General features: G+C 66.1%; 1 protein-coding gene across 1 annotated transcript; it reads left to right on the top strand.

Annotated features, from left to right (window-relative positions):
- The first annotated feature begins 557 nt into the window (after positions 1 to 557).
- SV2A (synaptic vesicle glycoprotein 2A) lies at positions 558 to 13,417 on the top strand. Its single transcript, XM_075737232.1, has 13 exons — positions 558 to 1,105; positions 4,469 to 5,223; positions 6,831 to 7,011; positions 7,201 to 7,352; positions 7,434 to 7,567; positions 7,753 to 7,842; positions 8,075 to 8,185; positions 8,303 to 8,391; positions 9,515 to 9,679; positions 9,781 to 9,914; positions 10,026 to 10,229; positions 10,603 to 10,762; positions 11,661 to 13,417. The coding sequence occupies exons 2-13, from the start codon at positions 4,644 to 4,646 to the stop codon at positions 11,842 to 11,844; spliced, it is 2,184 nt and encodes a 727-aa protein (XP_075593347.1). The 5' UTR covers positions 558 to 1,105; positions 4,469 to 4,643; the 3' UTR covers positions 11,845 to 13,417.
- The last annotated feature ends 272 nt before the right edge of the window (positions 13,418 to 13,689 follow it).

Genomic DNA, 13,689 nt, shown 5'->3' with positions numbered 1-13,689 from the left:
GTGCCGAACCTGGCTCTGCCGACGGATCCGCGTGGCTTTGGGGCTAACGCCCTGGGAGCTGAGACCGGCTCAACTCATTGCATGTGGGATGCGAGAGGAGGGGGCTCGGGGAAGGTTTTCCCAGCCCTGCTCAGCGTGGGGACCCCCCCTGCTCCTGAACCCAGCCCCAGGTAGGGGGGGGAGCTGGGTTGGAGCACTCGAGGTCCCAATTTCCTGCTGTCGGTGAGTGACCCGGGGCAAATCGGGGTCGGTTTGGGTACCCCGGACCTCGGTGTGCCTCCCTGCAGTACCCGCATCCCTCCTCGCATCCCTCCCCAACCCAAAAAAAAAAAAAAAGATGTCGCAGGCGTTTGTGCCCTGTCGCAACGGAAGGGCCAGGTCTGGCCGGGCCAGGCGGAGCCGATTTGATCCAAAGAAATCCAAATTCACCCCCCGAGGAGGCCGTGACTCAGATTTGCCAGGCTGCGTTTCCATCCGCCGCGCTGCCCGCCTGCCTGCCTGCCTGCCTGCCTGCGGCTGCGGTGGGCGGCAGGAGGAGAGGTTGCCATAGAGGGTCTGAACGTCGCCGAATCCTCGCGGCTTCGCTTTTACGCCGCTACAAATCCCCCGGGGAGAGAAACGGGGCGGGGGGGGGGGGGCTGGCAGCTCGTGGCCCCCCCATTAACCACCGTCACCTCCGCAGTCACCGGTGCAGGTTCAACCCAGCAGGCTCCGGCACGGGAACCCCGCTCCCGAGGGAGCTCCCCGCAAGCGTGGGCAGCGCTGGGGAAGGGGGGGGGGGGGGGAAGAGTCATCCCCTTTGGCTTCGCTAATAAGCAAAACCGAGGGGCGAACCCCCAATTCTCCTGCCAGCCGCGTGCGTGTCGCCGTCCCCCTCCCAGCTCCTCGTTTGCCGTAGCGCAAGCCCTCCCCGCCACCTCCCTTCGCTGGGCTGTTGCAATGGACTCTCCCAGTGCTCAGCGTGTCTGGCGGAGGCTGCGGCGTTAACGTTGGGTCTGGTACCCGGGAGCTATTTTCTTGCCGTATCCCTGCCGGAGCATCCTTCCTCGCAGCGCAGGAGGCGGACGCCGAAAGGAGGGCTGGAGCGGAGCGAGGGCTGAAACAGGTAAGGAGAGAAAGAAATGCCGTTTTATAAGACAGATTCCCCCTCCTCTCCCTGCTGCTTTTAATTAGCATCCTCGGAGCTGCCGTCTGATGGATTAGGGGTTCGGCTTCTCCTTTCCACTTGGTGTGGCCATTTTGTCCTGGAAAACCTTGCCTCTAGCCTTGCTCTGTCTTTTTTACGTGCGCGTTTAACAGCTTCTTGTCATCCCTCCCGTGCTGTCGTACGGCCGGGGAATCTCTGCCGATGGAGCTTTGGGATTTCGTCGCAGGGATGGATGTTTATCGTGATGGTACCGGCAGGTTTTGGGGAGGGGGAGTGCCGCAGCTCTCCGGGGGTGGCAAGGGGAGGGGGGATGTTGGAAGATGACCTTGGACACAGGCGATTTAAAACTCTTCTCCCTTGTCGCCATGTTCTTGCCATAATGGAAAAAGACCGGGGGCTGGGGGGGGGGGGGTGGATGGACCCAGACCAGCCCTAAGGTGGGACCTCCCGGGGGGGTGAGGGGGGTGTTTTGGGGTGTGCAGGGCTGCATTCATCACTGGCTCCGGTCGGACGCGTGGCAGGAGTAAACGGGTCCAGAGTGCGATAACCTTGTCTAGGGCTGATGGTGACTGCTCCGGCTAACGCCAGGACGGGGCTGGCAGGGCCGGCGGCGTGGGTTTGCAGCCAGCAGAGCGTTTTTGGCTGACACCCACCCGCCCCAGCTCTTGCATAAAGGGTGCCTACGGTCTGTGTGATTTCTGGCTCCTTGTGAAATGAAATATCTCAAAAGCAGCCGTGGCTGACGCGCAGCGGCGGCTCGGCCGCTCGAGGCTCCCTGGCTCGTGCAGAGCAGCCTCTCCGTCACGGAGCTGAGCTGTGACCTTGCTCCCCGGCCCATCCTCATCCTCAGCCGGTATTTGGCCTCTCTCGGCTCCCTTCTTCCTTTTGCCGGTTCCCTGTACGTCACGGTCCGTATAACGGCGTCCCACGGCACGGCCGCATTGGGAGGCACCGCAGCGAGCCGTCAGCCTGGCTGGAGCAAAATGACCTTGGCCGTGAATTGGGTCCTTCCGGGGGCCTCGGGCGCCGATGGGTTTAATCCGAGGGGGGGACCGGGAGCTCCCCTGGATGGGCACGGGGCTGGGGGTGCTCCCAGCCGGCCGGGGAGGCGAGGGCGGTGGGTGTATTGGTGATTTTACGCTGCTTAAAAGCACCTGCCCGGCTTCACTCAGAAACTGGGGGGGGGCCGTGCTGTGCCGCAGCACCGTCCCCGCACCGTCCCCAGGTCCCTGCCGGCTGCGCAGAGCCGGTGTGGGCTCCTGCCCTGGGGGGAGCGCTGCCGACAGCCCCGGCTATTTCGGAAGGGCTAATTTTAGCTTCCCCCGCCGTGTCCCGTGCCCTCGCTCGGGGAGGGGGGACACGGTGCTGGCTGCGTCCCTCTCCCTGCGGCTCGACTCCTGCCTCGCCGTCCGTGCCTGACCACTGCCAGGGATAAAAATAGCCTTTTTTGGGGGAGGGAGAATCGCGCCAGTCCCCACGGCTGGGTCAGCAGCGCCTGTGCCCGCTGCCCAGGCTGGGGGGCTGCGGGTCCATCCCTGTCACGAGCTGCGCTGGGCTCTGCGAGGCTCAGGGAGTACGCTGCCTGCCCTTGGCCTTCACAGCCCGTGGAGGGGAGGACGCTGGGCTGGGGAAGGGGGGTGCGGGATGCCTGGGGGCAGGGAGATGCCACCCGCAGATTAGAGCCTCTGGGGTGTAGCCGGGTGCCCCCTCTCCTTCCCAGATGCCAGACCATGGGTGCCCCCAGCACCCACCGGGCTCTGCCCCCCCGCTCTCCTGGCAGCCGGTTCAGTTTCTGCCGCCACCAGTGTCTCTCCTGCAGCCCAACCCCTTCTGGAAGCCTCCCCAGGGAGTGTGACCCGGCACACGTGGTCCCCGGTGCCCGTTCTGCCACCGCGGCCGGGCTTGGGTGGCTGGATGGAGCCGGGGACGCGCCTGGGTCACCGTCAGCCATCCCGGGATGCATCCGAGGGACCCCCCCCCCATCCCAGACCGGCCTCCTTGAGCCCCCTGACCCAGGACATGCAGCACTGGGGCTGCCCTGGAAGGCTTTGGGGACCCCTGTGACATTGGGGGGGCTGGTCCCCTCACCGTCCCGCCAGTCCTGCTCCATCCTGCGGTTCCCGAGGAAATGGGGGGCTTTGGTCTGGGCCCGCTGCTGGCCTAGTTTGTGGTGGTGACTTCCAATTCTGCGTGGATGGACTGGGCAGCAGCGATGTCCCTGATGTCCCCCCCCAGCCCCCTTGTCCTCTGTCCCTTCTGGGGACGGACACGGAAAGGCCGGAGCCGGGATACAGCCCAGCCTGGGGGGGCTGCGGTGGGCCCCCCCTCCCGCCTGGTGATGGGCAGGGGTGTCCCCTGCGCTGGCATTGGGTCCCCGCCAGCCTTGGGGGTCACCCTGTGCCCTGCTGGGCTCGGCTGAGCCCCCCTGGCAGGGTCCCCAGGGTCCCCAGGGTCCCCAGGGTGCCCCCGGTCCCCGGGGCTGACCCCAGCGCTGTGACCCCCCCCCGCCCCGAGCAGCGCCGTGGCCACGCCCCCTGAAGTTCATTGGCTGAACAGCTGGGCCGTGCCTCCCCGGCCCCATTGATGCCGGTGGGGTGGCCACACCCCCCGCAGCTCATTGGTCCTCGGCCCCACCACACCCTCCCGGCCCCATTGAGACCTGGCGGGGCCTTTTCCCTCAATGGGCTGCGGGGGGCATCGGGGGGACAGGGGGGTCCCCAGGGCCTGGGGGGGGCCCAGCCTGCCAGGGGGGGCTGTGGGGCCCTCCTGCTCCCTGCTGGGATCCAGCACTGCTGGGATCCCTGCCGTGGGTCCGACTTGGGGGGGGTTCCTGCGGCCATGCAGAGCTCCAGGCTCAGACCCCCATCCCCGAGGGACGCCGGGGTCCTTGGGTGGGTGGCTGGGGTCCTTGGGTGGGCGGCTGAGGTCCTTGGGTGGGCGGCTGGGGTCCTTGGGTGGGCGGCTGGGGCGGTTGGCCTCGCAATGGCAGGGGAGACGTGGGCCGACCCCCTCGGCTTTCAGCTCGTCTTGGTTGCCTGTGCGGATCCATCCTTCCTCTCGCCGTACGGAACCCGCGGGTGCCGCGCTCCCTTCTCCCGCAGATTTATTTTATTTATTTAGGAATTGATTTAATTTTGCTTCAAATGAGCGGCTGGGGAAAAGAGACAGAGGGAGGCAAACAAGCGCTGTAGCTTACGCTCAGCCACGTTATTAGACGTGGGAGAACCCACCTTGGGTCCCACCCCTGGTCAACGGGGGCGAGGTGGGGTGCGGGGGCGTTCCCACCCTAAAACGGCCCCCGCTTGTGTCTGGGCTCCTCAGATCCGGGCCGGCGGCCGGGGTCCCCCTGCGTCCCCTCCCAGCCGGTGCCACGCGGATGGGTAGCGCCGTCGCCCGTCTCTCCGCATCCCACCGCGGCCCCCGGGTGTGAGGGCGCAGCCCCCGACGCAGAGACCCCCCGTCCCATCCCGGCGTCCCGGCCCATCCCGTCGGCACCATGGATGAGAGCTTCCGAGACCGGACGGCGTTCATCCGGGGCGCCAAGGACATCGCCAAGGAGGTGAAGAAACACGCGGCCAAGAAGGTGAGCAAGGGCATGGACCGCGTGCAGGACGAGTACACCAAGCGCTCCTACTCCCGCTTCGAGGAAGAGGAGGATGATGAAGATTACCCGCCCCAGGACGGCTACTACCGGGGGGGCGAAGGGGCCAACGAAGAGGAGGGGGCTTCCAGCGATGCCACCGAGGGTCACGACGAGGAGGACGAGATCTACGAGGGCGAGTACCAAGGCATCCCCCGGCACGACTCGCTGAAAACTGGGGAGCGGCTGGGGGCCGAGGTGGCTGCCGGCGCCTTCGATGACAGCGAGGGACAGCGGCGGAAGGACAAGGAGGAGCTGGCGCAGCAGTACGAGCTCATCCTGCAAGAGTGCGGCCACGGCCGCTTCCAGTGGACCCTCTACTTCGTCCTGGGACTGGCCCTCATGGCCGACGGCGTGGAGGTCTTCGTGGTGGGCTTCGTCCTGCCCAGCGCCGAGAAGGACATGTGCCTCTCCGACTCCAACAAGGGCATGCTGGGTGAGGAGGGGCCGGGGGGCCAGGAGCAGGCAGAGGGATGGGGGGGAACGTGGAGGGACGCGGGGGGCGCGTGAGCAGGTAGGGGAGATGGAGGGACACGGATCCGGAGGGGGGGGCGTGAGCAAGGTGGGGGTATGGGGTGACACGAGCGGGTAGGGGGATATAGAGGGACACAGGGGGGACGCGGGGAGACGCGGGGAGACGTGGGGAGAGACGAGCAGGTGGGGACATGGAGGGACACGGGGGACACGGGGGACACGAGCAGGTGGGGACGTGGAGGGTATGGGGGACAAGAGTGGGTGGAGATACAGAGGGACACGGATGTGGGGTGACACGAGCAGGTGAGGGGATATGGGGGGACACGGGGGGATATGGGGGGACACAGGAGGGACAGGGAGACGTGGGGAGACACGAGGGAATGTGAGCAGAGGGGGATGTGGAGGGACACGGGGGGCCCTGAGAGCTATGGGGATGTGAGGGGACACGGGGGGACACGGGGATGTGAGGGGACACGGGGATGTGAGGGGACACGGGGGGACACGGGGATGTGAGGGGACACGGGGGGGACACAGGGACATGTAGGGATCAGATGGGGGGAGGTGGGGGCGCAGGGAGCGAGGGGATGGGGAAGGACCTGGGGGACTATGGGGGGTCACAGGCGACATGGGGGGCACGGCTGTGGAGGGACACGGGGAGATGTGGGGGTGCAGGGGGACACGGGGGATGTGGGAGGACACGTGGGGCACGATCCGGGGGGGGTATGGAGGGACATGGGGTGTGGGGGACACCACAAGGTGTGGGAGGGACACAAGAAGATATGGGGGGGACCATGAGCAAATGGGGGGGCGTGGAGATGCAGAGTGAGATGTGGGGGGCCGGGAGGAGATGTGGGGACAAGGAGGGACACGGACCCCCCCGCGCATAGGGCTCCCACCATCCTCCTCCTCCCGGTCCCACACTGGTCCCCGCCTGAGTGACGGGAGAGGGGGGGGCTGGGGGGGGGTGACCGCCGCTGCGCAGTCGGGCTGTGACTCACGGCCCCCGCAGCCCCCCCGGCCCCGCAGCCCCCCCCGGCTTATCTCCCCGCTGCAGCCGGGCAGAGCGGCGGGGGGCTGAGGCTGAGCCCCCCCATCCCTCCTGCCCGGGGCTGATAAGGGGATGCTGAGAGCGGGTTTGGGGGGGCTGCGGGCGGCTGCCTTGGCCGCACTGCGGCGTGCTCCCCCCTTCTCCGTGGTGCTCGCTGCAGCCCGAGCCTCCCCCCCCCGCCCCCCCGGTGTTACCGGTGTGTCCCCCCCTTCCCTGAGACCTGACAAACTCGGGGCAGGAGTGGGGGCTGGATGGGGAGGGTATGGGGGGGTCCGTCTCTGCCCCCCCCCATGCTGTGGTCCCCGAGCAGAGCAGGGGGGACAAGCCAGGCGTCCGCCCTCCACCCTCCCATCCGTACGTGGGGGTCGGTCCCCCCTCCCTGCTCAGCTCGGGGGGGGGGGGGGGGTGTCACCACCACCCCCATGGCCCCCCAGCACCCAACCCCTGCCCCGATCGCTGCCAGCGGGGCTGTGGGTCCCTGGGTCCCCCGGGACTGACATCGCCGTGTCCCCCCCCCCCAGGGCTCATCGTGTACCTGGGCATGATGGTGGGCGCCTTCCTGTGGGGCGGGCTGGCCGACCGCCTGGGCCGAAGGCAGTGCCTCCTCATCTCCCTCTCCGTCAACAGCGTCTTCGCCTTCTTCTCCTCCTTCGTCCAAGGCTACGGCACCTTCCTCTTCTGCCGCCTCCTCTCGGGCGTGGGGTAAGGGGGGGGGGCACGGTGCCGCGGAGGGGACCCAGGCATCCGGACACCCACCCCCCCCCAAGCTGGGGGTGCTGAGCTCCCTCCCGCTCCCCTGCCGTGCCGGGACACCCCCCCCCTTTCCCCGTTCTCCGCGGCGGCGGGGATGCCGGGGCGGACGGTGACGCCGTTCTGCCCTTCGTCCCCCAGCATCGGCGGCTCCATCCCCATCGTCTTCTCCTACTTCTCGGAGTTCCTGGCGCAGGAGAAGCGCGGGGAGCACCTGAGCTGGCTCTGCATGTTCTGGATGATCGGGGGCATCTACGCCTCCGCCATGGCTTGGGCCATCATCCCCCACTACGGTAAGAGCCTGCCGGGGCCGGAACGTGCAGCGAGTTTGATGGGTCTCAGCCCCACCGCCACGTCCCGTCTCGTCTCCGTAGGTTGGAGTTTCCAGATGGGCTCGGCGTACCAGTTCCACAGCTGGAGGGTCTTCGTCCTGGTCTGCGCCTTCCCCTCGGTCTTCGCCATCGGGGCGCTCACCACCATGCCCGAGAGCCCCCGCTTCTTCCTGGAGGTGGGTGGATCTGGGGGGACGCGGGGTTGGATCCTGCTGGGGTGGGGGGGGGGAGGTGCTGAGGGTGCGAGCAGGGACCCTGAGCGGGTGGTGGGATGGGGGGGACCCAGGCAGGGACCCCCCAAGGGGGTGCTGGGACGGGGGCAGGATTGGTCCCGGGGCTGAGCCCAGGCTCTGCCCTGCAGAACGGCAAGCACGACGAGGCCTGGATGGTGCTGAAGCAGGTCCACGACACCAACATGAGGGCCAAGGGCCACCCCGAGAGGGTCTTCTCGGTAAGGTCCCCCCACCCCGGGGCTGAGCCTCCGGGCACCCAGAGCCCAGGGTGGGCTCCCTGATGGGTGGGGGGGCTGCAAATCCCCCCCCGCCCTGGGAAAGGCATGGCCTGGGGGGCTCGGCCCTGCTTTAACAGGTGGGGAAACTGAGGCACGAGGTGGGGACGGGTCTCACCTGGGAGCCTTGGCTGAGGCTGGCACTTCCCAGTGTCCCCAAACTGCCCCCCCGCAGGTCACCCACATCAAGACCATCAAGCGGGAGGACGAACTCATCGAGATCCAGTCGGACACCGGGACGTGGTACCGGCGCTGGCTCGTCCGATTCCTCAACCTCTCGCAGCAGGTGAGGCCGGATCCTGCCCCAGGGTGGGACCCCCTCCGGGGTGGGACCCCCCACCCGCCGCCGCCGCGTCCCCTCGTCACCTCTCGTGGGTGTCGTCCCCCCCCCACCCCCTTGTAGGTCTGGAGCAACTTCCAGCAGTGCTTCGCGCCCGAGTACCGCCGCGTCACGCTGATGATGATGGCTGTCTGGTTCACCATGTCCTTCAGGTGGGGGGCACCCGCCGGCGGGGCCGGGGTGGCACCCAGGGGTGCTGTTAGCCTGCGGTATGGCCGGGGCCGGGCAATGCTGGCAGCACTGGGAGTGTACTGGGATGGGACTGGGAGCACAGGGGTGGGACTGGCAGAGGGATGGGGAGCACTGGGATGGGACTGGGAGCACTGGGGTGGGACTGGGAGCACTGGGGTGGGACTGGCAGCACTGGGATGGGACTGGCAGAGGGACTGGCAGCACTGGGATAGCACTGGGATGGGACTGGCGGCACTGGGATGAGACTGGCAGCGGGACTGGCAGCACTGGGATGGGACTGGCAGCAGTGGGATGGAATGGACAGCACTGGGATAGCACTGGGATGGGACTGGGACAAGATGGTCAGCACTGGGATGGGACTGGCAGAGGGGTGAGCATCACTGGGATAGCACTGGGATGGGACTGGTGGCACTGGGATGGGACTGGCAGCACTGGGATGGGACTGGCAGAGGGATGAGCATCACTGGGATAGCACTGGGATGGGACTGGCGGTACTGGGATGCGACTGGCAGCACTGGGACAGGATGGACAGCACTGGGATGGGACTGGGATGGAATAGGTAGCACTGGGATGGGACTGGGACAGGATGGTCAGCACTGGGATGGGACTGGCAGAGGGATGGGCAGCACTAGGATGAGATGGACAGCACTGGGATACCACCAGGATGGGACTGGGACAGGATTGGCAGCACTGGGACAAGACTGGGATGGGACTGGCAGCACTGGGACAGGACTGGCAGCACTGGGCCGGGACTGGGACAGGACTGGCAGCACTGGGACAGGATGGACAGCACTGGGATGGGACTGGGATGGAATAGGTAGCACTGGGATGGGACTGGGACAAGATGGTCAGCACTGGGATGGGACTGGCAGAGGGGTGAGCATCACTGGGATAGCACTGGGATGGGACTGGTGGCACTGGGATGGGACTGGTGGCACTGGGATGGGACTGGCAGCACTGGGACAGGACTGGCAGCAGTGGGACAGCACTGGCAGCACTGGGCCGGGACTGGGCCGGGACTGGGAGCACTGGGCCGGGGTGGGCGTCGCGGTGCCCAGGCTCAGCGCCTCTCTCTCCCCGCAGTTACTACGGGCTGACGGTCTGGTTCCCGGACATGATCAAGCACCTGCAGAACATCGAGTACGCCTCGCGCACCAAGCTCTTCACCCGCGAGAAGGTCCGGCACTTCACCTTCAACTTCACCCTGGAGAACCAGATCCACCGGGGCGGCGAGTACTTCAACGACAAGTGCGTGCCGGGGAGGGGGCGCTGAGGCCGGGCCCGCTCGTTGCGCGAATGAAGGTGATGAGTTGGGCTCTGCCCTCCCCAAATCCGACCCTCCCGCCCAGGTTCATCGGCCTGAAGATGAAGTCGGTGACGTTCGAGGACTCGCTCTTCGAGGAGTGCTACTTCGAGGACGTCACCTCCAGCAACACCTTCTTCAAGAACTGCACCTTCATCTCCACCGTCTTCTACAACACGGGTAGGACGGGAGCGAGGGGGGGGGTCAGGGCGGTCCCCGAGGAGGGTGACGAAGATGAGGGTGACGAAGATGAGGGTGACCCCACCAAACTCCCGTTCTCCATCCCGACAGATCTCTTTGAGTACAAGTTCATCAACAGCCGGGTGGTGAACAGCACCTTCCTGCACAACAAGGAGGGCTGCCAGCTGGACTTCAGCGACGACAACAACGCCTACATGATCTACTTCGTCAGCTTCCTGGGCACCCTGGCCGTCCTCCCCGGGAACATCGTCTCCGCCCTCCTCATGGACAAGATCGGCCGCCTCCGCATGCTGGGTGGGCACCAAGGAAGACCCGGGGGGGGGGGGAGGTTTGGGGGGGTTTTTTTGGCGTTGAGGGTGGTGAGACGCCGGCACAGAGAGGTGGTGGATGCCCCATCCCTGGAAAGGGTCAAGGTCAAGTTGGCCGGGGCGCTGAGCAGCCTAGTTGAAGGTGGTGTCCCCGGTCGTTGCAGAGGGGTTGGAGTAGATGAGCTCCAAAGGTCCCTTCCAACCCAAACCATCCCGTCAGCCGATGACCTCCTGCCTCAGTTTCCCCTCCCCGACGCGGCGGGCAGGGGGTGGGGCGGAGGGGAGGACGCCCGTGTCCCCTCTCCCAGCCCTGACGTTGTGTGTGTCCCCCCCCACCACCTTCCCGTGTCCCGTCGCAGCCGGCTCCAGCGTCATGTCCTGCGTCAGCTGCTTCTTCCTCTCCTTCGGCAACAGCGAGTCGGCCATGATCGCGCTGCTCTGCCTCTTCGGCGGCGTCAGCATCGCCTCCTGGAACGCCCTCGACGTGCTCACCGTAGAGCTCTACCCCTCCGACAAGAGGTGCGGGTGCCCCCACGGCCGGCACCCCGCGGGAGATGGGGCGTTGGGTGCTGGGGGTGAGGTGTGGGGTGCTGGGGGGAGAGAGGTTTTTGGGTGCTGGGTGCCATATATGGGGTCTGGGGTGAGGTTTTTGGGTGCTGGGTGCCAGGTGTTGGGTGCTAGATGCAAGGGTTTGGGTGCTGGGTGGCAGATGTGGGATCCTGGGGCTGAGGTCTTGGGTGCTGGGTGCCACATATGGGGTCTGGGGTGAGGTTTTGGGTGCTGGGTGCCAGGCATTGGGTGTTAGATGCAAGGGTTTGGGTGCTGGGTGCAAGATGTGGGATGCTGGGTATGAGGTTTTGGGTGCTGGGTGCCAGATGTGGGTCCTGGGGCTGAGGTTTTGGGTGCTGGGTGCCAGATGTGGGTCCTGGGGCTGAGGTTTTAGGTGCTGGGGGCAAGGTGTAAAGTGCTAGGTGTGAGATTTTGGGTGCTGGTTGCAAGATGCGGGGTGCTGGCTGCAACATTTTGGGTGCCAGATGTAAGTTGTGGGGTGCTGGGTGCAAGCCGTGGGGTGCTGGGTACAAGATTTTGGGTGCTGGCTGCAAGGCGTGGGGTGCAATGGGCTGGGTGCAGGGTCCCGGGGCTGGGTGCCAGACCTGGGGGGGGGGGGTGTGCAAATTTTTGGGTGCCAGATGGGACATCTTGAATCCTGGGTGCCGTTTGCGGGGCGTTGGGTGCTGGCTACAAACTTTTGGGTGCCGGCCGCGAATTTTTTTTTTTTTTTTTTTTTTTTTTTGGGTGCCGCCCGCGCTCTTCCCGTTACACGGGACACGAGTTACCCCTGGGCGGGCGGGCGGGCGGGTGGGGTTGGGGTGTCACCGACCCCCCCACCCCACCCCACCCAACCCTGCACCCGTAGGACGACGGCCTTCGGCTTCCTCAACGCGCTCTGCAAGCTGGCGGCCGTGCTGGGCATCAGCATCTTCACGTCCTTCGTGGGCATCACCAAGGCGGTGCCCATCCTCCTGGCCTCCGCCGCGCTGGCCCTCGGCAGCTCCCTCGCCCTGAAACTGCCCGAAACGCGGGGACGAGTCCTGCAGTGACGGAGGGGGGGCTGGGGGGAGAGGGAGACCTTGTTTCCCCCCCGCCCCCCTCCCCTAATCCCAATCCCCATCCCAATCCCAATCCCAGCTCCCCGCCCGGGGGATTAGTCTCGTTAGACACTGTGAAACGTCGTCTTGGAGCATTTGGGATCTTTTTCGGTTGCACTTGGCCCCCCCCCCATCCCCTCTGTGAATAGCTGCTCGCTCCCGGGGGGCTGCGGGGGGGGGGGCAGGGGTGCAGGATAGGGCCTGTGTGCCCCCCCCCACCCCCCCAGCATCCCTGCGGGGCCGGGGAGGGAGGAAGAGGAGGAGGATGAAGGCTCCGTCCTCAGCCGGGCAGGGCCGGGGCAGTGGCGGCTCCGTGCCTCAGTTTCCCCATCCGTAAGGACAGCACAGGGTGAGGGGGGTCTCCGTGCGCAGGATTTTGGGGGGGGGGGGGGAGGGGGGCACCTTGGGGTGCAGGATCCCTTGGGGTGCACAGCACCCAGGCACGCGCAGCGCCTCGGGGGTGCGCGGCATGTTGGGGGGTGCTCAGCGCTTTGGGGTGCTCAGCCCCGTGGGGTGCGTGGCTTGGGGTGCAGAACATCTCTGGGGTGCTCAGCCCTTTGGGGTGCTCAGCACCCTGGGGCGCACAACGGCCGGCACGGCGCGTCGGGGTGCATGGCGCGTTGGGGTGCAAAGCCCTTTGGGGGTGCACGGCACCTCGGGGTGCACGCCGCCCGGGTCTGCGTGGCATTTTAGGGTGCACGCTGCCCAGGGGTGCGCGGTGCCCAGCAGCCCCGGGTGCCCAGTACTTTGGGGTGCCCCCCCCCCCCCGTGGATTGGGGGGGGGCACAGCTGCGTTTTGGGGTGCAGTGGGGTGGAGATGGGGACGCCTCCGCTCCCAAAACTGCCTCTTTTGTTGTTGTTGTTTTTAACCTGGTTTTAAAGGATTTTTTGTTCTTAGAGTGGAGGGCGCGGGGGGGGGGGCACGGGGTGCTCCCTGCACCCCCTTTTCCTCCCTGCACCCCCTTTTCCTCCCTGCACCCCCTTTTTCCCGCCCCCCCCCCCCCCCAGCCCAGAGCACAAAACCACCAGCGGTTTGCAAAGCACAAAGCGGCACCCGGATACATCGGGGGGACCCCCCCACCCCCCCAAAAAAAAAAAAAAAAAAAAAAAAAGTGGGGTCCGGGGGGGGGGTGGGGGTGTCCCAGGGCTCTGCCCCCCCCCCAGGATCGATCCCCACCGAGGGACGGGAAGTGTCGGTCTATGCAAAAGCGCTTCGGAGACCCCAAGATTGAGGGCGGCCCCCCAGCTTTGCCAGCAGCCCCCCCCACCGCGGCGAGCAGCCCCCCCCCCCGCCCCCCCAAGTGATCGAGCGGCGTGTGCTTCATCTCCTCCTCCTCCTCCTCCTCCTCCTCCTCCTCCTCCTCCCCCCCCCAATCCTTCGGTGTAGCTGGTCCTTTTGGGGCGCACCCCCGTAGCTCTGTCCGTACGCAGTCGTGCCGTGCTGTAGTTTTTAGATGTTTGTAAATTAATTAAACAAACCAACGGAAAAAAAAACCACAAAAAACCAACAAAAAAAAAAACAAAATGCAAAAACCACCGGAAAAAGCAAAACCAAAAAAAAAAAACAAACAAAAAAAACTCACCCAAAATGACCCAAACCCCCCCAGAAGGATTCGCCGGCGGCCGTTTCCGAGCGTTTATTATTTTGGGGTGCGGGATGGGGGGATGCACCCGAGATTAACAAATTAAATTAAATGGGGGGGGGCAGCACCCCTAAAATCCCCCCCCCAGGGTCGGGGGGAGCCGTTGTGCGGCGGGTGGGCCCGACGCGATGCGGGCTGGGGGGGTCACCCCCGT

Source organism: Balearica regulorum, chromosome 28 (genome assembly GCF_011004875.1).
Source record: "Balearica regulorum gibbericeps isolate bBalReg1 chromosome 28, bBalReg1.pri, whole genome shotgun sequence".
Taxonomy (NCBI): Eukaryota; Metazoa; Chordata; class Aves; order Gruiformes; family Gruidae; genus Balearica; species Balearica regulorum.
Note: the sequence above shows the minus strand (reverse complement) of the source record. Positions and strands in the feature narration are given on the sequence as shown.

What these genes read in the sequence shown, in the direction of transcription:
- SV2A (XM_075737232.1), top strand. Translation starts at nt 4,644, where the DNA reads ATGGATGAGAGCTTCCGAGACCGGACGGCGTTCATCCGGGGCGCCAAG. An exon ending in TCCTCAACCTCTCGCAGCAG is followed by an intron (nt 8,186 to 8,302) that starts GTGAGGCCGGAT and finishes ACCCCCTTGTAG; the next exon opens with GTCTGGAGCAACTTCCAGCA. An exon ending in CGGCCGCCTCCGCATGCTGG is followed by an intron (nt 10,230 to 10,602) that starts GTGGGCACCAAG and finishes GTCCCGTCGCAG; the next exon opens with CCGGCTCCAGCGTCATGTCC.